This window comes from Colossoma macropomum, unplaced genomic scaffold, assembly GCF_904425465.1.
Source record: "Colossoma macropomum unplaced genomic scaffold, Colossoma_macropomum, whole genome shotgun sequence".
Taxonomy (NCBI): domain Eukaryota; kingdom Metazoa; phylum Chordata; class Actinopteri; order Characiformes; family Serrasalmidae; genus Colossoma; species Colossoma macropomum.
The window spans coordinates 39120712-39144212 of record NW_023494789.1 but is presented as its reverse complement, the minus strand read 5'-3'; the positions used below and the strand labels follow the sequence as shown (position 1 = coordinate 39144212).

The following is a 23501-nucleotide window of genomic DNA, read 5'->3' as shown; positions in this document are numbered from 1 at the left end:
TTTTATAGCCAGTGTCCCTTTAAGCAGAAGGCCACGAAAGAACTCAATCTCCCAGCATTCCGAGCGACCACATTTCCTGTGGCTGTTTTGTATGTGGCGTGTCACTTTTACACCATCTCATGCGTATGTAGAGCTAGAGAGCCGACAGAGGGCGCTCGAAACCACTGAGCGCTCGACTTCAGTCACCTGTTCAGGATTCCATTCATTTTTGCTGTTTTTTTTTTCTTTCTTCTATAAGAAGATTATAAGGAACCAAAGGGTTTTAATCTTTAGAGAACGGCTACATTCTCAGGGTAAAACAATTTTAACAAGCGTTTAAAAAAAAAAAAATTTCCACATAAATCTCTTATACTGTCCTTTGAAATATCACTCGTATCTTCTCTTGCACACATTAGAGCTGTTTTATAAGACACAAGAGATCCAAATGTTATTTGTAGGGAGCGACAGCCTCCTCAAAACAAAGCGCTACTTTTCCTTTTGATAGATAGATAGATAGATAGATAGATAGATAGATAGATAGAGATAAATAAATACATCAATAAATAAATAAATAACCCCCTAAATTTCTCGCCACCTGTGTCTCTAATATCATTTGAAATATCGTGCGTATCATGCCTTTATCCGGTGTGTACGTGGTACCGGGTCAACACTACAAGCGGTTTGGGAAATCCTAGAAATGGAGGCCGAACTTCAACGCCCGAGCGCACTGAGTGCACTAATGTGCGGATTGGAACGCAGCCTAGTTAAGTAAACTTATTTTCCTGTCTACCTTCCTCGACTTTGCCAGGTCTGTCGCTCATAATGTCACCAAATATGTTAGCAGAGTGGCGCTATATGGTTTCCGCATCAGGCAAAGCAAGCAGGAAGGAAGAGACGCTTCCTTCGACTATTGGGACGCGGCCAGAGAGGACCAGCAAATCCGCATTCGGCTCTTTGTGTGGCGTCACGCGGCCATTAGAAAGGAGGAAACGGACAGCAGGACCGATGAATAAAACCAGATTTCAGCTTTGACAGCTCGTGTTTGAGCCGGCCAGCGCTCTGCAGGCAGATAAAGCAGGTCGTAAAGCAGCGTTTGACGTGGACAGACGTGCAGTTGGATTGCTGACTGTTTAGATACGCTTAAGCTTAACGGTGAGTAAGTTGAGAGGTTAACTTTCGCTGCGCTGTCCGAGTTGCTTTAGCCACTGAGAGACAACTTCTGCAAGCTGTTGAGCTGGCCAGACAGACAGTCCAGCTGATTTAATTGATTCAGGTAAAAATATGTGGCAACTTAGCTGACTGACTTTTTAGATGGCGATTTTAGATGGTTTATTTATTTATTTATTGATGGACGTCAAACTTAATTCGAGCTGAAGTGACTCGATCCGCGGTTATCTGAGTGTGGTTCGCAGAGAAGTGATGAGTAACGTTAGCTAAACCTGTAAACCTGCGTTAGACTCGCCGGTGGCTATGCAGCCGTAGCTGACAGTAATCTGAGCTCAGGGAAGGAGGTGAGACTGTTATCTCAGATGCGCAGTGAGGGACGAGGCTGAAATCGGCTTCCTATTCGAATTTTCCGCTCCACCTTAAATGGCGCAGCAGTGTTTGTCGTCTGTGCGAGCGTCAGAATGTAACTGCTGCACCATTTAAGGTGGAGCGGAAAATCCGAATGAGAGGCCAGCATCAGCTTCCTTAGTGAGTGAGGGAGGATTTGCGTGGCGCCTGTTGTGCTGCAGAGTCCATGTTTAGTGCCCTGAGTTCAGCAGGGCTTCGTGTTTTTACTCTAAATACTCTTTTGCTACCATAACAAATGCAGCTGAACTGTTCATACGAACGTTTTGAAGCTGGTTAATGTCTTCGGTTATTTAACACAGAGGGGTTATTTGTAGTTTTTACCTTCATGCTCTGATGTCCGTATTTGCAGTTACTTCATATGTAAATGATCCAAGACGCCTCAATATATTAATTTGTGGCCTCAATAAAGTAATCTGTGGCCACAAGAAACTTAACTCGTGGCCTCAATATATTAATTTGTGGCCTGAATGTATTCATTTTTAGCCACGAGAAACTTAATTCGTGGCCGCACTATATTAATTTGTGGCCTCAATATATTGTGGTCACAAGAAAATTAATTTGTGGCCTCTATATATTAATTCATGGCCTCTATATATTAATTTGTGGCCACGAGAAACTTAATTTGTGGCCTCAATATATTAATTTGTGGCCTCAAGAAATGTAACTCGTGGCCTCGACATATTAATTTGTGCCCTCAAGGTTTGAGGCCTTAATATATTAATTTGTAGTCTTAAGATATTAACTTGTGGCCAGAGTATATTAATTTGAGGCCTTGACTTATTATAAAATAATCACCATATCAGAGGCTCTGTAGTTGACTGTGAGGTGTTGGTCCTTTCCTGAATAATCTGTTCAATAATCATGTTCCTGTCCTCAGCTCATGTTTATGACAGTAAACTTATAACTGTAAACCTATTTAGTCATAAGTCAGCACAAGAGTGTCAAAAGCCTGTAGACATTCCTCTGTATAACTGAATTTGGCAGCTCATTAATATTAGACTTTCATTAGACTCCTACAAACTGCCATTAAAGGACTGGTTCACCAAAAAATCAAATTGACATAGTTTCCCCTTATGTCCTACAGCTGATTGAACAAGGCTTGTTTTGTGTCTGAACTTTCTTTTAGTTTTGGAGATATGAGGCTGAAGTAGCTAACAAGTTATGTTAGTATGTCACTCAAAAGCTGTCACCCAAAAATTCTATTTTAGCTATTTATCTCCACTCCAAAACTACAGAAGCAAACTTCAAACACCAAATATGTCTTGGCTGATCAACTACACTTAGAGGTAAGATGGAAAACAGGGTAAATTTGATTTTATGGTGAACCAGTCCTTTAAACCATCAATAAATTGTCGTTAGCTATAATGCATTGATTAAATGTTATGTTGAGATACTGATATGTCTCCCAATATCTTCAATCATTTAATTATTAAGCTAATTAAGTATTAATTCACTTGGTAATGAGTTTATACTCATGTAATATTTCCCTGCATTGCAAGTAGTGCACATAGAAATGTTTATTTGTGGGATGCAACAACCTGTTCATTCTTCTGGTCTCGGGTGGGTTTTCATTGTATTTCTAAATGTGTGTTTACAAGACAGACACCATGACAACAATCAGATTTAGGGAAATACAGCACTGGTACCAGTTTACTGCATGTTTAAGGATTTCAGAGAGTGTTGCAATTTATTGTAAATGCTAGTTTGTACTGTTATGTAAATCTTGGTGATGTAGTAGCTGTGTTCCAAAAGCTAGACTGTGGTCCAGGTGTGTTAGATCACTACGCCATCAAAGTCTGTTCCAATTAGATCCTTCAGTTGAGAAGTGCGGCCTACGTTCTGACAAGGATGCTACAAGAGTATCCTTCATCTTCTGTCACCCATAAACTTTTAGAAAGTCTTTTAGAGAAACAGCGGTAGTTTAAAACAACTGATACATGTTTTTTAAAAGTTGTGAATCTGTTAGAGAGGGTGTACACTGAACGCAATGCACCTGTTTTCAGTGAGCTGAACAGTTTTTAGCTGCAGGTTAGCATTTAATGACACACAAATTAATGTTTTGCCTGCCCCATATTACATAATTCACTTCAGTGCTTTCCCTGCCAGCTTAATATCTTTCACATCAACTGTTTTTTCTTCATCAAATTTCACACCAACTCCTTTCCAATGATCTGTCAAAGTGGCCTTGGTAGGCCGTTCTGTTTTGCCTAATGTGATACAAATGAGGAGTCTTTGTAGGACAGTGCTGCAGAGGACCCACCTTTCTCAGCTGCAGGCTAGCTTTTGGAGCACAGCTACTGTGAGCAACTAAGCGCCTTTTTTTGCTTGCTGACTCTTTGTTCTCCCTGTGCTGGTGTAGCAGTTGTTGCAGAACGACACAAGCTCATCCCAGCACACCCTGTCAAAGTGCTATGCCTGCCGAGATGCCTGTAAGGCTACGCGTCTTCTCCCTCAACTGCTGGTGAGCATACATAACCGCACGTTTCCACACATACATACACACAAAATTCTAGCAGTAATTATAATGAAGGCCCTAAAAATGTAATTTAATCAGGTCTCTTCTTTCTCCTCCTTTGTGTCTGAGTCCAAGCAGTTCTAGGCTAATTGGTGAATAATTTAAACACAGCCACTATCAAGTGTATCGCAGTAGTGTGCAGGAAGGGAGGGCTGTGGCATATTTTGATACAGTAACAGAGTAACATGGTACCGTATTCCAGAGAATCCCAACCACCGGTCGCAGACTGGTACTGTTCTATGGTTCGTTTGAATCCAGGCCGCAACTGCAAGGGGGAGTTTAGTAGCTTATCTGTTGAAATCCACTATTTTATTATGAACATTAGCATAATTAATATGATTTATAATATCAGTCATTATTTAAGACTCAGTTATTTCCTTTAAATCCTATGCAGTTTTAAACATTGGCATATCTCACATCTCTTTATTGCCTTGTCAGTGGGTTTCGGTTGCTGTTGGCTGCTTTCAGCTGAAGCCTTGACTGAAGAAGTGAAACATGAATAGACTGACAACATTCAACAATATTAACAAGTGTTTTATTGGGGCTGCAAACATAAGACAAAAAGCCAATATAATATCAGGATAAAAAAGCAGCAGAAAAAAGAACATATAAGGAAAAACAGGGTGAAAGATCTACGGTAGATCTGTCCAAAGCAGCCACACAGTCAGGAGAGAATCAACAGGAGCCCCACATTTACAGCAAATCACCAAATATGTTACAGTTCAGGAAATGTCTGCTGATTGTCTGCCCACAACTTTCTGCACAGTTTAGTTTCAAGTTGTTTGCCACCATAGAAGCATATACAAAATAGTGGGTTTAGTGAGGCCTGGTGATTGGTTAGCGGGCCTATATAGGCTAGTAATGTGTGTCATGCCATCACACCCCCTACTGCCTCCAGCATCTCCCCCCAACTTGTCTGCGCAAACTGTTGTGGCTTTGTAACATCTACCACATGCTGTCCAGTCATGTTACACTTCAGCTTCTTTCTTTTGGTGTAGGTTAATTTATTGCTACATGATTACTTGGAAGAAATGATGTTGTCAGCAATGTGATGCAATGTTTCTGTGTTTGTCTGCTTGTGTGTGTGTGGTTTTAGGGGAATCCACTATCTCAGTAAGCACTGCGCTCAGCGATATGCCATGATTGGAGACCTGCTGAGCAAGGAGCAGCATGATGTAGCATTACTGCAGGAGGTGAGACCTTCACACATATATTAGTCACTTAACGCATTGAAACCAAAGGCTTATTATTAGGGGCTGACCGATATGAAAAGTTTGTGCCCAATATGCTTACAATTCTGATAAATGATAATATTAGCTGATATAATTTTATATTTATATTTAAGGTTTTAATTTTATACTTCCAGCAGTTTAATTTAAACTGTGTTTTACTGAGTGATCGTTACTGCTCAGTTATCTTCGTAAATTCAGTTAAACGATAGAAACTTTTGCTACTGTTCTGGTCCTCCCCCGGAAGACGTCGAGGACTGGAAAGGGGCAGGAGAAACTGAGGGAATGAGCAGTAACAGGGAAACGAGACAGCTGATCTGTTCCATTGACATCAAATCAAAGCCAACAGTCAACATGTTCACTTGAAGGCACACTGTAATACTCCTGGTGGCCAGTTGCATTTACTACTGGGCCAGTCTAGTTACAGTTGCGCATGACCTTCTACTTCAAGTTTTGGATTTGTGTAGAAGCTGCACTATGTATGTTTTGTCAAAATTGAAAAAAAAGACAAAAAACAGAAATATGGTGTGCGTACACTTCTGTAAGTTGCACTGTGATAAAATAATAATTTTAAAGTCCGAAATTTCAGGAGTTTTTCAGACCATGTCATGCGTCTTCACATATTAAGGTCACACAGAAATGTGCAGTGTTAAAGGGGTGAACTTGGCGGCCAGTGTTTTCCATAAAATCTGATTAGCCACCCCAGGTGTCACCCCAAAATTTCTGCCACATCTTTGGGTCCCACCTCGCTGTGGGGCGAGTGTTTGTGCCTTTAAGGGGAGAGCTGTTTTGGTACTGGCAGAACTTTCCAACAACTCCACCCCACCCTCCCCCCATTGCGAGCATGTCTGGTCTGTCCCACTTTGCCATTAGGGGAGAGTAGTTTTGCTATCGGCAGAATAGCTCTCCAAGCTCCCTGCACCTCCTCGACCCCACCCAGTCGCTCATTAACATTGAGGGAACATCTATAACATTCCCCCCTGTCAAAACTCCCTGCCGCCGCTTTGCCTCTCCTGGTAAAACTTTGTAGATCTGCCCCTGCACGCACACAGGCTGAAATGCAAAATCTACTATATATATATATATATGATATGTGATGTGATGACCATAGTAAATAATTCACTTACAGGACAAAGACATGTCCTTCACTAAGTTTTGAGTTCTATTGCTTGTGTATCTTCCGTTGGAAGCTGCTTCCACAGGCATTCGGAACTGCTCCTCTCGTCTCCTCCAGTATTTGGGCAGTAGGATGGTTTACTAAAACAGTTTGCGAATAACGGAGGGCAGGAGGAGAATTGGTAACAAAAGCTGTAATTTTTATGGTTTCTGGACGCAGCCACAGTCATATATCGCAACGTAAGATTGTAGCGCTGGAAGTGAAGCAACCCAGAATGATTTGCATGTTTGGTTTCTGTTTATTACCTTTTATTTCTCACTAGTTATGTTCATAAAAAGGTTATTTTGTGTTCTAAAATGTTCTGTTAAAGGTTTGGGTGTATTTGTATATTTTTGTTTTGTTACTATAGTGGTGTTTTTGGTTCTCCAGTTTAGCTTGTGTTCCTGTCGTGTAGCCCAATACTGAGCTGCTCAGTGGCACCACTATCTAGCGTTTTGCCCTATTATTACAAGTTTGTGAGTTCAAGTCCTTGCAGTGCTGTGTCCAAATAAACTACCATGGGTCATTAAAATGGACCAGTGTTATCAGCTAACTGATATGTATTAGTTTGGCCCTACTTATTGAAATTAAGATTAAAATAGAATAACAGTCAGGTAGAAAATGTAGGAAAATTCAATATAGACGATGTAGTAAAGTGAGAAAATGTGAGCCACATACAGGCCTTTAGGGTTGATCCCTCAAACTCATGTTCACTCTTCAGTTCAGTCATAACTACAAAACTGCAGTGCGGAAATTACTGAATAGTTACTTAACAGTTCATAGTTCAGACTGGTACTCATAGTAGTAGGACTGTCACAATTATTATATAATTGCCTGATTGCAATTATTTGAACTGATTGCAATTATTTAGGAAAACCAAAATGATTTGTCACAATCTTGTGTTTACATTACCGTAAATATAATGTGAACTAAAGTCAAATACACACAAATAAAAGAAAGCAGCAAATGCATTTATTGAGACACGAGAAAATTTCTGTATAAAAGTAACTTCCGACTTCTGTATAAAAGTAACTTCCGATTGGTGCTGTAATGCCTTTAGAGGGCGGCGGTGAGTAACGTTTGTTTATATGATGTGTGTTAATAATGCCTTTAGAGGGCGGCGGTGAGTAACGTTTGTTTATTTGATGTTTGTTAATAACACCTTTAGAGGGCGGCAGTGAGTAACGTTTGTTTATTTGATGTTTGTTAATAACCCCTTAGAGGGCGACAGTGAGTAATGTTTTGATTATGTGATGTTTGTTAATAACACCTTTTAATGTGCTTATTTGAGCTTGTGCTGTTTCTGTAGTCACTTGGGAGCTACAGAAGCTCGATGACTGATTGGCTAATTTGGCCACTTCAGGCTTGTACTGTAATGGTTGTATATAATGAAAGGCCTACATAGCAGTTACTGAATAATCATAGTGGTTATTGAATAATATAGCAAAATATGCGTTAATGACTGAATGCCTGAAAGTAAAGCCTGCGGTTTAAGGGGTAATTAACAGAAAATAAAAAGAGAGAAAATGAGCATAAACCTTCTGGTAGTCCTGGGTGGGTCTGAATTCTGCAGGGCTGTCTGTTATGCAGAGTTCTTGTTGTTAGACAAAGATCTCCCTGAGGGTACGAAATGTGGTCGCCCTCTTGTAGCATGTCCTAATTACAGCTTATTCTAAAAGGACGATGACTCTCTGTGACAGTTATGGTCAACAAAATTGTAGTGCAGTGCAAAGTAGTTGGCTAGTTTTTCAGCTCTGTAAACCAGTACAAAGCCTAAACCACAAAAAAGTTACAGAACAATTACTTACAGTCCGCACTGCACTTCTCTTTTTTATAGCCTGTAAACAGTGGTTGACATAGCCTAGAGATTAGTTTTCCTCTTTGTAGAGGAAACTTACTGTTCATCTCCAAGCTGTCATTTGTACTCATACCCGCTCATTTCTTTGGGCCAGGAGAGAAAACCGCAGGCAGTTCAGTTAAAATGCCCTTATTATAACACTTCAGCTTTAATGCCTGTTCTGTAACTGTTTTTCAGCTGAAGTTATTGTATATTATTAAAGTCAGTTTTTCAGCTTTGTGTTTTTTGTAAAAACACAGTTTTAACAATAAATGGTCTTAAACATCAGAGTTAATGTAGTCTATATCTGCTAATTCCCCCTTTAACCCTGAGGTTTGGCGCACAGACTACTGGTCACCATAGCAACACAGACAACAATCTCGCCTAGCTAGTAGTTAACGAAATGGCAAAGAAAAAGATTTAAACCGAACATCAATAATTTGGAGACGGATGGACTTATTTGCATTTATAATCACTCCAGCTGGTTTCCTGATCCGTTTAATCTGCAACGAGAAACTGTCAAACACTAAAAAGTCACAAAGCTGAAGTCAGCTTCTCATTCGCCAGCTTCTCGATTGAATTTTCCCATTCCACCTTAAATGGTGCAGCAGTTACATTCTGGTGCTTCAGGCACCGTTTAAGGCGGAACAGGACAATTCGAACAAGAAGCTGGCGAATGAGAAGCGACTTCAGCCTCATAAAAAGTTGAACATTAAGAGACGTTTTACAAGAAACTGTTCTACTTTTGTGGAAAAGTATCCTGCTGGAGATGCGAGAAAAGCTGAGCTAAAGCTTAAAACAGAGCAAAGTAAGTTTGTGTTTTTGTTTATATTACATTTTTTAGCCTATGCTAGTACATCAGCACATACTGAGACATAATTACAGCCAAGATGGTAAAATGGACATAAAATGTTGTGGTTCCCAAAGTGGTTTGATTTTTGTTGAAAGAACAAAATGGCTCTTCTTAATATTTGGGTTGCAACCCCTGACCTAACTTTTTGCACAAGATTAATATGTATAATTAAGTATTAATAAAGAGAACTGGTGAAAATAAGTGGTAATTAACAGAAATCAAAAGCCATAAAGAATTCTGGGTAGCTCCACCCTCAGTGCTGTACATTATTTAAGAAAGCTTCTGCTGTTTACTTGAGAAACGTGACATAACTGACAAATCAGTCAGTAGAGCCGTTTAACTAAAACTATTGGAGTATAACATTAAAATCCTAAACATGAATCTCAAATTATATCAGCTGATATTATTTGCTGTCAGAATTTTTCCCCTTATAAATGATTTTAGCCACAAATTATTCATATCTGTCAGGCCTTTTTTGTGTTCTTTACTGCCATGCTGGAGCACAATGTTTTGGAAAGCTGGTGGCTCACTATGTCAAACATTTCTGAATAATACGGAGTAAGAATGTTGATGTAGCAACCATGACAACCTTTAATATCTTTGACAAAGTAGCTCTGAATCTGCAACAGCAGACATGATGCCACCCTTTAGCGCTCATTTGTGAAAAGACCACAGCACGCTATCCATCTGTCTTTACTGAATAAGCATTGAAATGGTGTCATTGACACTGCGCAATGCTGAAAGGTCTCGTGGCTTGGGTTACTCACTCTTTGTGCTATTTAGGCTGTTTTCAATCTGCTGCAACTTGGCACGCGTTCAGCTACCATTTACATTCCCCTTGTCATTCCAGAGATCATGTAAAACATTTCAGAGACGCTCTTTATAGATAGATAGATAGATAGATAGATAGATAGATAGATACAATACGATAATACAATACAAAAAGAAGAATATATACAAAAAACCTATCTACTGGCATATATACAACTAGAAATGTACAAAAATATGCAATAAGATGAAAAAGGCAGAGCAGTAATGACTGTACAAGGAGGCGCAGGCAACAGCATGTAATAACAATACTGAATAAATATATGAATATGTTGGTACTGAAATAAAGTGGCTAAGTGTGGAGTGTCCAGATGTGCAAGATGTGCGATAAGGTGTGCAGAAGTGCAGTATGTACAGTAAGGTGTCCATATGTGTAAATAAAATAAACCTATGATTGATTTAGCATACGAGATTCAGTCCTCATCTGCCTCTTCTCTCTTCTCTTCTTTTCTGGGTCCTGTATTTTATTTATTTTTTCTAGGGTTACTATACCTTTAAGACATATGTAAATGAGCTCTGTTCTGATTGGCTGCTCTCTATTGCGTCTCATTTAAGAAAACAGTTTGGGCTGAAACACTCCTTATAACTGTAAATGGGGGGGGGGCTACACCGCTGTAGGCTGAATAGGCGGGTATGTGTTGGTTTTCATGACATCAGAAAAAGAATTAACGGGCTGTTCGAAGAAAATTCAAAACGGGATGTTTTTGCAGCTTAGTGTCCAGTTTTGGATGGTATGGAATGAAGAGTGAATGGTATGTTTTGAAACTAAAGCAATACTACATCAAACTTTTATTCCAAATAGTTTTAGCACCGCTGCCACACAGCAAGAAAGGCCTGGGTTCGATTCCCGTCCAGACAAGACATGCAGACAAGACATGCAGGCCAATTGGACACATTAAATTACCCCTAGGTAAATGTATATGTCTGTGTGTCTGCCCTACGATGGACTGGCGACCTGTCCAGGGTCTTTCACCCAGTGACTGCTGGGATAGGCTCCAGCTTCCCCCGTGACCCAGAAGGATAAGAGGCTTAGAAAGTCTGTGTGTCTGTGTCTGTGTCTGTGTCTGTGTGTGTGTGTGTGTGTGTGTGTCTGTGTGTGTGTGTGTGTGTGTTTAGTTTTCTATGATATAGCCCCTTTGAAATATTAGCATGGATGATGGTGTTGGACTAGCCGAGGCATTTACTGCCAAGTTCCAGTATGAGCAGGATTGCGTGGTGGGGGTCACTCTCTCTCTCCTCCACAGCATTACATAGATTGACTCAGACTTCCACATAGTCACAAGTTAACATCATGTGATATGAGGTGCTCTGCAAAGCTGCATTTTTTGTACCCAAAGTGATATCCTATCTGGGGTTAAGCAAGTTCAGTGGTAAGAAAGTGGTTGAAAAAAATGCTGACTGACTTGATCTGCATTGCAGGAAGTGGAAGAGTCATGTTATTGAGGAGGCAAAAAAACATGAGATTGCAGTTTGCTTTTTCTGACCATTGCAGGTTTGGAGTGAGAAAGACTTCCACTTCTTGAAAAAGAAACTAGGCGGCACCCATCCTTATTCACATTACTTTAAAAGGTAAGACTTTTATCTTTGCATGTATGGAAAGATAACATTACAACTAGCTATATGTTGTGTAAGTGATAACGTTATTTATGACCGTTTTATTGGTCTGCACCTAAGGGCATGGGCTCAAGGCTATTCTAAAGATAATGGTGCTACTGTAGTCAAACCTTGAACTTCAAAAAATAGTTTATTACACTCACTGTCTTCTGTTGAAAAACTTAGAATGGTTTATAACAGATGCCACTTTTATTAGGTGCCTTGTACCTACATTCACTGACCGGTTTATCAGATACACCTGCCATTTAGGTGCACTTTGTCACTCTGTAGGTACACAGTTACCATGACTTATCTATTGCTGTACAGTTTATTGCCCCCCTTTTACCTCGTTCATTAATGGAAAGGGACCTCTAGGACCACCAATAATCAGTTATTTGTGTGGCAGAGCATTCTCAACCGTAGTATATGCTGCATTGATGCACCGCAGTACCTATATAGTAGTTGTATGTGATACTGTGACCAGTGAATGTAGGTACACAGCAGTAATAAACTAGTAACTCAGTGTACAGTACTGTAAAAGTCAGGGACCACCCTGTATTTATTTAATTCAACTAAAAACGGCCCTCAAGTACAAGTTATTCATTCTTCAGTGTTAGGAAAAAAGCAGAAAATGTATATTAACATAAAATGACACAGAAGTTTTCAAAGCTAAAAACAATATCAGAAATTTTCAGTGTTTATTGTGTCCACTGTTTGCCTTTATTACGTCTTCCACTCTTTTCAGGAGACTTGCTTTCAGTTTCTCAAAGAAATCTGCAAAAATATTTTTCTGCATCTCCAAAGTTCAGTCTTAGAAGTTGGTTGTATTTTTTTGCTTCTCATGCTGCGAGTAATTGCAAGTAATCATGCATCCCTCCGGCTCTGTCATGTCCATCCTTTGGGAGATCCTGTGCCTGCTGACCCTCCACAGCACTCCAATCATCGTTCACACTCACCTGAATACTAATCTGGTTCACCTGTTCTGTTTGTCATATGATCAGTTAGAGTATAATGCCCAGACTTTTAGACTAGTTTCTCTGTGAGGTGTTGCTTCTTCTCGTGAGAACTACTGAGTGGTTTTTCTGATTGCCCTTTTGGGTGAATCTGACCTCTCTTTGGATTATTGGACTTAGTCTTTTTGTCTTTGCTCTTTGGATCTGGTTGCCTGGTTTTGTTTTGTTTGTCCTTTTTTGTTTTTTGACCTCTCTGGATTTGACCATCGCCTGTTCACCGACACTAAGTTTTGCCAAAAGCCTCAACAGTACAGCCTCTTTTTTCATTTTTTCGGTTCGGTTTCGTTACAGTAATCCAAACACATTTCTGAGAACAGCCTTTTCCTTTCTCAATGAGGTCTTCTTGACAGCTACACATCCTTTCAGACTCATAGCACTGAGTCGTCTTATTACAGTGGAAGGATGGACAGAAACACCTGTGGATGTTTTCAGATCTGAAGCAAGAGTGGAGCTTGATTTTCTCCTCAGTACTTAAAGATGAAAGATTAAGTACTGTTCATCTGAACGGGACAGTTTTGGTGGTCTACCCGGTCTTGTGCAGTTGTTTGGAGTCTCAGTTCCTCTGTAGCTTTTATTATTTTTGAACTCTAGTTTTGAAAACTTACCTTTTTCATTAGTTTTCCTTTGACTTTCTCTTTCCTTATACAAGTGGATTATCTTATATTTACTCTTCTCTGAAACATCTGAAAATGAATAACTCGTAGTTGATGGCCAATTTGACTTGAAATATAATAAACGAAGGGTGGTCTCTGACTTGTGCACAGAGCAACGGAAATATTTCTTTATGTGTTTTGTGTTTTTGTTCTTCTCCTCAGTGGATTTTTTGGAAGTGGACTGGCAGTGTTTTCCAAGCACAGAATCCATGATGCCTTCCTGTATAAATACACCCTCAATGGCTATCCTTACATGGTGAGTAGAATCAAGCTGTTTATAGCAAAATGTGCTTTCAGAAACATTCGTTTCCTGGTTAAGTGGAGATCTACTGTGTAGAAGGCAGCTTTGACTAGACTGACCACTTTGCTGCTGCTGCCTGGAGCAGTTCTAAAAACTTTTCTTAAAAGTGCATGATGTGTCTGGTGTGAATCTGGATGCCATAATGATCAAAAACACAAAAGCTCTTTAAAGTAAAGGAAAGGGTAGATCATAACTGTTGTAGTAACATACATGTGATGATTGATTGTCAAATCTGTGCCAGGCCCATCATGGAGACTGGTTCGGGGGCAAAGCTGTTGGGAAAGTACTGCTGAATATCAGCGGGCTGGCAGTCCATGTCTTTGTCACTCATGTAAGTCCATTTAACCCCTGTGTTTCCCCTCGATTCTTTATCAGGCCAGGTGGTAGGTCCTTTGAAGCGACTGGTGTTGTCATGCCAGCATGGTGTTAAACATGTGAGGCGTCATGAATTGTTATTATTATTATTTTTTAAAACATATGAAACAGTAGACACAATATTCATGTAAATAGACCACATTTTATGATCTCTACACATTCATTTTGAAGAAGTGCTGTTGTGGTTGACAGTTCTTGTATCACAGTTGTGGGAAAACTCTAGCACAGTTTCCCTGTTTCCCTGTTCTCTTCTTTTAGAATCAGGTGGGCAGGAATTCCTACCCATTACCTCACACTAATGTATCTGATCCAGCCAGTCAAGGAGTAATGAAGTTCATTAGCATCAGCATTAGATGTAACAGATTGTAGTCGGACCTAGACTCCACATTAAAAAAAGAAATAAACCTCCAGGACCAGGGTGGGTGACCACTGCATTAGAAGATTAGGGCTAAGTTAGATGCTGCTCCTCTGGCACAAGCCAGCTGCCACTTACTGTGATGTCAGTGGTCATATCTGTGCCGGACCTGAGATCTGAATTTAGTGCAGCCTTATATTTGAAAATGAGTGATGATTTGGCACATAAGTTTGACCAGGCAGGCCATACCACCTATTTAATGATAGGGGGAACACTGTTATCCTTTAAAAGTGCTGCGTGTAAGATTTAGTGGCATCTAGCAGTGAGGTTACAGATTGCAACGAACTGAATACCCCTCCCTCACCCCTCTCTTTCCCAGTGTGTAGTAGAAGCTATGGTGGCCATCATGTTTTCGCTTCTTTGATGACTTGGATTCACCCTTCCCTGCTTTTCTTGTGCTAAATAACAAGGATGATCCTTCATTTGTCAAAATTTGGGTTTTCAAACTTACAACACAAAATGGTCAGCCAGCATTGCAGCAATCACTGATTCTTCCTCCTTCTACATCTTCCGACTGGTGCTTTAGCACCACCAGATTCAAGCTGCCGCTACAATGCAATAACACGAGAGGCGCTCTCTAGAGCCAGTGTTTGGTTTGTCCATTCTGGGCTAATGTAGAATCATGGCAGCCTCTGTATAGATATCAAGGGCTCATTCTAAGCTAACAAGTACACAACGATTCGTAGTTATAGGTGATTACACACTAATGAAAACATGGTTTTGTATACTATATTCCAGTTGTGCTAATAGATAACACTAAATCTTACACACTGCACAGCTATTTTTGCCTTTTAATAATGTGATTTCTCACTGCTGCCACTGCATTTATTTTGATACACTTAAATATGAATATACTTCTCATTTCTTTTGCTTTTTTGTCATTACTCTGAGAAAAGAAATCAACAATAAGCTCTCAGTTATATAAATGCTGTTCTGAATGTGTGCACTGACAATCTGTCACAGAGCATCCAACAACAAAGGCAGCAATTATTATACAATAATAGGAAACACAGTCTCACACAGATTCCACATGCTGATCCATTTTATTGACCACCATGGACATACACACTCACCAGCTTCTCAGGGGTCAGATTTTAACGAGTTAAAGGTAGACAAAGACAGAGTTTTTCAGTGTCTCTTCAGTGTCTTTTCAATGTCTTTGAAATGCTGTTGTTTTCTTGGGTAAGACAGTGTTAATGAAAGTGTGTGAGAAACAGTTCTGTGTGTTCATCCATACAGCTGCATGCAGAGTATTGTAGAGAGCCGGACTCTTATCTCCCTCACAGAGTGGTACAAGCCTGGGAGCTCCAGAACTTTATACGGTATGAACTCTCTCTGTCCAGGTATAGCAAGCATAAAATTAAAGAATTAAGAGTTTTTTTAATTCTTGAGACTCCAGCTTAAGAAATGTAGTGTCACATCCAGCATTTATTATGCTTCAGTGGTGATACTGTTTAAGAAAGCATTGTTTTTCTATATTTGGTGTGTATCTCCTTGGAGAAGGAGAGAGAGAGTGATATCCAAATGTACGTCAAACAGACGTACGCGCTGAACTATCATCGCAATCAAGTGCGCAGTGTTATCTACAGCTCATGCATGACAGCGTGTGAACGCCCTGGGGGAGTTCTCAAAAAAGATTATGCATAAATGTTTATGTCTACATTACAATGCTACCATGCACATACAGCTGTATGCAAACGTTTGGGCGCCCCTGGCCACATGACGTTTTGCTTTACAGTTACCATTTAATACCTAGTTTATCTAATCAGTCCTTCATTGAAGTAAATCAGGTGCTGCTGATGGAATTGAACAAATCCATCTGATGGCTGGAATGCAGTGTGAAGTCAGGAACCAAACCTGTGTTCTCTTAACCAACACTTTCATTCTTGTGTTTATCACTAAAGTACATCAAGTATGAAGTTTCATTGCCAAGAAGAGCTCAGCATTGATGTGGTAGCATCAATAGTCAGCACAGTTTAGACAATGCTGGACAGTGCTCACAGGAGACCTATAGACAAACAAGCAGCAGACTAACAAAAGCAACAGCAAGTTGGAAACTATCCAGTTCTCCTCAAAACAAGACGTATTATGATAGTGTAAGAGCGAGGGGCTATAATCTCAGAGGAATTGGAACATGGAAATTCTGTTGGTCTTACTGGTGGTGAAAACTGAAAACTGCATTCACCTTATTTCCATATTTACCCTGCATTCCATGTGATTTTCATGCTCAATTTGCATTCCCAAGTTAACCGTTATTAAATGATTGGAAGTAATGACTACATTCTGATGAAGCATATTTTGTCCACTCATATGCACTCTTAAGAATGTTGGTTCTTTAAGGGTTCTTTAATAAAGAAAATGGTTCTATATAGAACCATGAACACTCAAAGAACCCTTTCCATGATTAAAGGGTTCTTTGCAGCGCTAAATGTTGGTACAGTCAGAATGTGCTATGGATGGTTCTATATAGAACCTTTTCGAAAAGGGTTCTTCTATTGTTACGATGCCATCCTGTAACAATAGAAGAACCCCTTTTGGTGCTACGTCAAACCCTTTATAAAAAGGTTCTATACAGAACCATATATGTACACATTCTCCATCAGTCTGAAGAACCCTTTCACACTGCAAAGAACCCTTTGATCATTCAAAGGGTTCCTTGAGTGTTCATGGTTCTATATAGAACCATTTTCGATAACAATTTACTTGAGTAGCCCACTTTAGATGCTTTGTAGGTGCTTCATTTACTTTCAAGTTACATTCAACTACAAATCTACTAAATTGACCATGATTGTCTTTAACTCTAAACCTGGCTCTAATCCAAATCCTAACCTGAACCTCAACCCAAAACCTAAACCCAACCCTCACCCTGCTCCTAGCCCTAACCCTTGTCCAAATCCTAATCCTAACCCCACCACTGTGTGGAATCAACTGAGTTTCAACAGGTAGTTTGTTAACATAGTGGGCTATCTAAATAAAGTGAGACCCCATTTCTATACTAAAGAATCCTTGAAGAAACACCTTTTTAAGTGTGTAGCTATGACAAAATGCACTGTTCATAAATGGAAAATGTCTTTTTAATTTAGATTAAGTAAGACAAATACGATACTGCAGACCTACAGAAAAAATTGTGATTAATTATTTTAATCATCTGATAGCCCTAATTGTAATGTTATGTTGTGTTTTTACAGGCGAAACCACAGTTACTGCTTAGATAAATTGTTTTAAACAGCTATCCTGGCTGTCTGTGATTTATTTCAGTTTTATATATCTGAGACCTGCTGGGACAGTTTTAAAATGACCACTGCTTAAAACCACAAAATCAGCCATATACATTTATAAGACATTCACTTAATTAAATTCACTTTTCTTTCATCTTTAAATTAAAGTCTTCTACTTGTAGAGTTTATCATACATTGAGATGTAACAACTAATTCTTTAAAATGAGCAGTTTTCTCATTTTGACCTGATGTGTCCAATTTCCCATTCAGGCACACCAGTGCTGGAGCAGATGTAGTGATATTAGGGGGGGATTTGAACATGCACCCAACAGACCTGGGCATTAGACTGCTGCAGAGCTATACTGGACTCAAGGACTGCTACAATGAGACGGCCAGTTTTGATGTGAGTATAGAAATTGTGCTCACATGAAACTTATCAAAGTGTACGGTGGGGAATATATTGCAATGGCCAAGCAGACAGGCCTGTGATGTGCGTGTTCATCTGTTACTTTCCAGGGATGTGAACAGGGATTCACACATATAACAGCTAATCCTTTCACACATGAGCAGGAGCTTATTCCATTCGGAGGAGGAATCCGTATCGACTATGTCTTCTTCAAGGTGAATGTGCTTTATTTTGCTGTCGGACCAATCACCTTCTGTTCACATCAGGAGGCTGCACGCTTTCTTCTTCTTTTGTTTTTACTTTAATTTGCATGCGAAGTATCAAGCCAAGCTCTACTAACTCTTAACTTCAATACATGATGAATTAGATGTTTACTGGGTGGTTGCTTAGACACACATTCGGTCCTGTTCTGGCCTGTCTGTGGTCAACAACCACTGAAAACACCAGATACACATACTGAATGTTACTTTTTGTCAACAGGGTTCGAAGAGTGTAGATGTGAGTTGTGAATCTCTGTCCACTACTAAGGGCCCTGTCCCTGGTCAGCCCTTTCCTTACTCTGACCATGAAGCTCTGAGCACTGAGCTTGTGCTTCATCCTTCAGAGGATGGGAAAGGCCGCTCAAACCAGGAGAAAGACAGCACTGCAGGTATTCACACATCAAAAAATGTGTCCACCCATTCCTTACTAGCCCCTCCAAAAGCTGTACATTTGTTTTCTCTGCTGTTCCCCGTTTCTTAGATAAGCTTTCTGAGCTGGTGAACATTGTGACTGAGGCTCGGACTGAGGTGAAGGTGGGCCTACATTGTGCTGAGCGCATGCGCTACACGGCTGCTCGTACAGGGATCATGGGCCTGGCCCTTCTGCTGCTGGAGCTGGCCATAGCTGCTGTCCCCTGCTTCGCCTTGGGAACCGAACACCCCTTCCCTAAAGCTTCCTTCTACCTTCTGGGGGCGCTATGTTTTGCCATCCTTTTCTGTACCACCCTGCTTTACATCTTTTATGGCATGGAGGTAAAGGCCCTACAAGGAGCGGAGGACCAGATGAGGCTTGCTGTAGGTAGCCTGCAGGAACGTCTGAAGGCGTTCCCCAAGGGTACATATGAGGGCCGTTCACAAACGGAACCTGACAGCTGTGATCCAGCCACTCTAGAGCCAGGTGACTGAACATCAAAGACTGAGCCGCTTGACTGATATTTGCAGTAGTTTCTTGTTTGTTGCAGGATGCAATAAGCTCAGCTGAGCCTAATTTTATTTGTCTCTATTTCACAAGCATACATAATTGTGCCGGGCGCCCGTCTGTGTCCTTTTACCGGGTTTCGGCACCACTCTAGCACACCATGTGCTACCCTGAGCACAAGAGGGATGCTAGAAGCAGGAGAAACGTCTGCAGCAACCATATTAACTATATTTTCACACCAAACAAACAAAACAACTCACAACCAAAGTTGACCACTTTTCAGTGGCTTTAAAGTTAGACTTTTCAGTCCTTTTCTCTAAACCACAAAACTTTTCTGCTGCTGCTCATCTCTCTCTCTCTCTCTCTCTCTCTCTCTCTCTCTCTCTCTCTCTCTCCACTTTTTTTAAAAGGTGCTTATGCTGCCAACGACAGAACACCATCAGCTGGCTCTCGTTAAGGGCAGCGTGAGCACCTAAACCAAGAGGGAAAGAGAGCTTGTTGCTCCCCCTTCCTGTCACCGACCCTGCTCCCCAGCTCGACCACCTGGGTCGAACGTGAGGTGTAGTCTAGTGGGGCTTGGGACTCATGTGCCGTCCACCACCCCCTCGCAGTTCTCATTCTCTCCCTGGGGTTTGGCCGCCTCCCTGCCGACAGGTGCACGGCACAGTAATGTATAGTACTGTACGTGTAATACCTCTCCACAACTTTCTGACTGAATCTGTCCCTTTTATATCTATAAGCACCCACTTTATTTCAAAACTATGGACCAATCACTTTGCTCGGTCACCAAGGGAGAACAATCATTTTGATGAGGACTGAAAGAAAACCAGAACTGAAATGTAAGCAATATGACTGTGTAAGCTAACGTACTGTACACTTCCATGCAGCTTTAGAAAAATGGACCAGTAAAAGTTCTCCTTATTTAAGATTTGTTTGCTTAATTTCTTGTAGAACTGAGGCCTGTGACAGCATTACTTAAAAAAAATGGAACTTGAGATGATAATTTGAAAAAAATTATTTGTTTACTGGATATGTGTATCAGTATGCATCATATATGCATATTACAGTGGCATTATGTATGTACTGTTGCAGGCCTAGTAATAAACACCTCTGTTTATATGGGTAGAAATCTGTTTTAACCTGATCTGAGACCTGCTGGGCAGGTAATTCTAAAGGGGTTAAACCACTCGGTTCCTTTACGTTAGTTTATTGTTTTCCACATTTCAGTTGTCCCCCCCCCGACACCTATTTATCGGTCTTAAATGTTGTGTTTTTATATGAATAATACTAACAGTAACTGTGATGTCCTTTAGATGTGCTTTAATTTGTAATACCATCTTCTTTGCACTCTGTACTGTAGCCGTGCACTCCCATTTAATACCTTCTGTTTATTTTTCTATATTTACAGTATACTTAGATAAACATTACAAATGTTGTGTGAAGAAACAGGTTTTGCAGTATTCATGAATTTATACTGTAGACTTAAGACAATAGTAGTCTACAGTATCTACCTTTGTAGGACACCTAGTACCTAGAAATGGAAATATACTGAATGTTACCGTTCATGTTACCATATTCACTCACTTGTCCATCACTTTTAGTTACTATTTTATTATATCAGAGGCACTTTTCTTGAAAAAAAATAAATTATGCATTTTGCTAATGGAAAACTGTTTGTTGTCTTGGATCTTTTAAACCATTGCACTGTTCTCAGTCTTGAAATTACTGAACAAAACCTTCTGAGAGTAAAGTCTGTGTTGCATCCTTCAAATATTTTAATAAAATTATATATTTATGAATAATTATGCTGACGTTTACACAGGATTTTGCTGCCATCAGCCAAGCATTTTTTACACTTCTTGCCCAAAACCAGAATGCATTAAATCCAGATGCCACAGTTAAAATGAAATCTTGATGTTTGACTGGTTGTAATGTGACACTCTCATCACAAGGGGGCAGCGCAAACAGTCAGATGATTTTCTTCTGCGACTCACATTCACATGCAACTGATATATATATTGCTAAATGCTGAATGTATTTTAAAGTTAATAAACATACTTTAGAAAGTATGATACGTTATTATTTACATTAAGAAATAAAGAATAAAGAAGGTGATTGTGTTCATAATAATAACAAAATAATAATAATAGTAGTAATAATAATGAATCCATATGTTCTTATTTGTATTATTGTTGCTGTTGTTGTTACAAGACATATTTTTGTATTTTTTTCTCTTTCCTTACATACCTGCATAAATAGATCTGTCTTTCTTTGAAGCACCATTTTATGTCACTGAACACACAGATACAGCCTCTCTGTAATTACACCAATTACAGCTGTTTAATGAGATCTCCAGATTGGGAGTTAATGAGATCTCCAGATTGGGAGTAAATGAGATCTCCAGATTGGGTGTAAATGAGATCTCTAGATTGGGGTTAAATGAGATCTCCAGATTGGGAGTTAATGAGATCTCCAGATTGGGAGTTAATGAGATCTCCAGATTGGGGTTAAATGAGATCTCCAGATTGGGAGTAAATGAGATCTCCAGATTGGGAGTAAATGAGATCTCCAGATTGGGGTTAAATGAGATCTCCAGATTGGGAGTTAATGAGATCTCCAGATTGGGGTTAAATGAGATCTCCAGATTGGGAGTTAATGAGATCTCCAGATTGGGAGTTAATGAGATCTCCAGATTGGGAGTAAATGAGATCTCCAGATTGGGGTTAAATGAGATCTCCACATTGGGAGTAAATGAGATCTCCAGATTGGGAGTTAATGAGAGCTCCAGATTGGGTGTAAATGAGATCTCCAGATTGGGAGTTAATGAGATCTCCAGATTGGGAGTAAATGAGATCTCCAGATTGGGAGTTAATGAGAGCTCCAGATTGGGTGCAAATGAGATCTCCAGATTGGGAGTTAATGAGAGCTCCAGATTGGGAGTAAATGAGATTTCCACATTGGGAGTAAATGAGAGCTCCAGATTGGGAGTTAATGAGATCTCCAGATTGGGAGTAAATGAGATCTCCAGATTGGGAGTTAATGAGATCTCCAGATTGGGAGTTAATGAGATCTCCAGATTGGGAGTAACTTCTTCATTCCCACACATCTCTGTTGCTCCGGACTGGATGTCAGACTGGGCTGAATGAAGGGCTTCTCTGTGTCATTAACATGTCCAAACACCGACTCGGTCTCGATACATCATTAGCTCGGAGAGACCTGCCCATGCACATTGCTGGAGTGCAGTCTTGCCCATGGGTGTGGCGGAACTTCTCTCTGTAGGAGAGGAGCTGTTTTGTGTCTGGGATTTGCTGATCTTTACAGTTTTCCTGCCCCGGGCTGCTCAGGGAGAAACATACTCTCTTAGTAACGCAAGACGCAGAGCTTATAACGTTTCAGCGCGTCTAATATCTCTGAGCTTTAAACAGGGCTGAAGCTTTTTTGGCAGACCTTTAAAGTCACTTTCCCTCAGAAAACAAGCTTTTGCTGTAGGCCTGAAAACACAAAGAGGTCTTATCTTAACCCTCGTTTACACTGAAAATGTTTTATCCATTTTGACGGATATTTTACTGTAATATGTTCATTAAATTGGTTAAAGTTTATATTTTGTTTTTGTTTTGGCTGAATCTCTTAAGTTTTCCCGGCTTGTTGCGCAGTGGGAAAAGCGACTGTGTGTTTTTATGTAATATTTTAATCCCACCCGTATTCCTGCAAGCCCCGCCTCCTTTGCTACAGTTGACTGGTAGTGACCCGACTTCAACAGTAGTACTATAGAAATAATAATAATAATAATAAGAAGAAGGAGACGAGGAAGATTAAGAAGAAGAAGAACAACAACAACAAAACAACAGTAATAATATTATTATATTCATATTCATATAATTAATCGCCTCCTTCACTACAGTTGACTGGTAGTGACCAGATTTCAATGCTAGTATTGGAGAAATGATAATAACAATAATAATATAATACTACAGGGAAGAAGATGAACAGCTACAACAACAACAAAAACGACAACAAAATAATTTAATAATCCGTTGAATAATAATAATAATCATCATCATAATAATGATAATAACAACAACAATAATCATATTTAATAATCATATTCATGTAATCAATCACCTCCTTCAATACATTTCCACTTCACCTCAGTCCATCTTAAATAAGCTCAGGACCAGAGAAGGTGGCGGCGTTTCTGGATCCTGTTTATATTTGGTTTCTTCTTTGCGTGGAGTTTTAACTTGCATTTGTGGATGCAGCAACAAACTGTGTCCACAGACAGTGGTTTTCGGAAGTGGTCCTGAGCCCACACAGTGATTTCCACTACAGAATCGTGTCTGTTTTTAATTCAGTGCTGCCTGCAGGCCCGAAGGTCA

At 40.0% G+C, this 23501-nt stretch overlaps 1 protein-coding gene across 4 annotated transcripts; it reads left to right on the top strand.

The window, feature by feature from the left end:
• The first annotated feature begins 919 nt into the window (after nucleotides 1–919).
• On the top strand, nucleotides 920–20794 carry smpd2b (sphingomyelin phosphodiesterase 2b). Of its 4 annotated transcripts, none has more exons than XM_036571269.1 (11): nucleotides 920–1131; nucleotides 3917–4015; nucleotides 5166–5262; nucleotides 11465–11541; nucleotides 13394–13487; nucleotides 13774–13863; nucleotides 15562–15644; nucleotides 17811–17943; nucleotides 18057–18161; nucleotides 18427–18595; nucleotides 18688–20794. In XM_036571269.1, exons 2-11 carry the CDS (start codon nucleotides 3966–3968, stop codon nucleotides 19110–19112), a joined length of 1323 nt encoding a protein of 440 aa, XP_036427162.1. In that variant the 5' UTR covers nucleotides 920–1131; nucleotides 3917–3965; the 3' UTR covers nucleotides 19113–20794. The 4 variants fall into 4 exon arrangements, with proteins under 4 accessions (XP_036427162.1, XP_036427161.1, XP_036427163.1 ...); XM_036571268.1 differs by having other exon boundaries at nucleotides 3914–4015; XM_036571270.1 differs by lacking the exon at nucleotides 920–1131 and adding an exon at nucleotides 1136–1252 and having other exon boundaries at nucleotides 3914–4015.
• Nucleotides 20795–23501: the final 2707 nt, after the last annotated feature.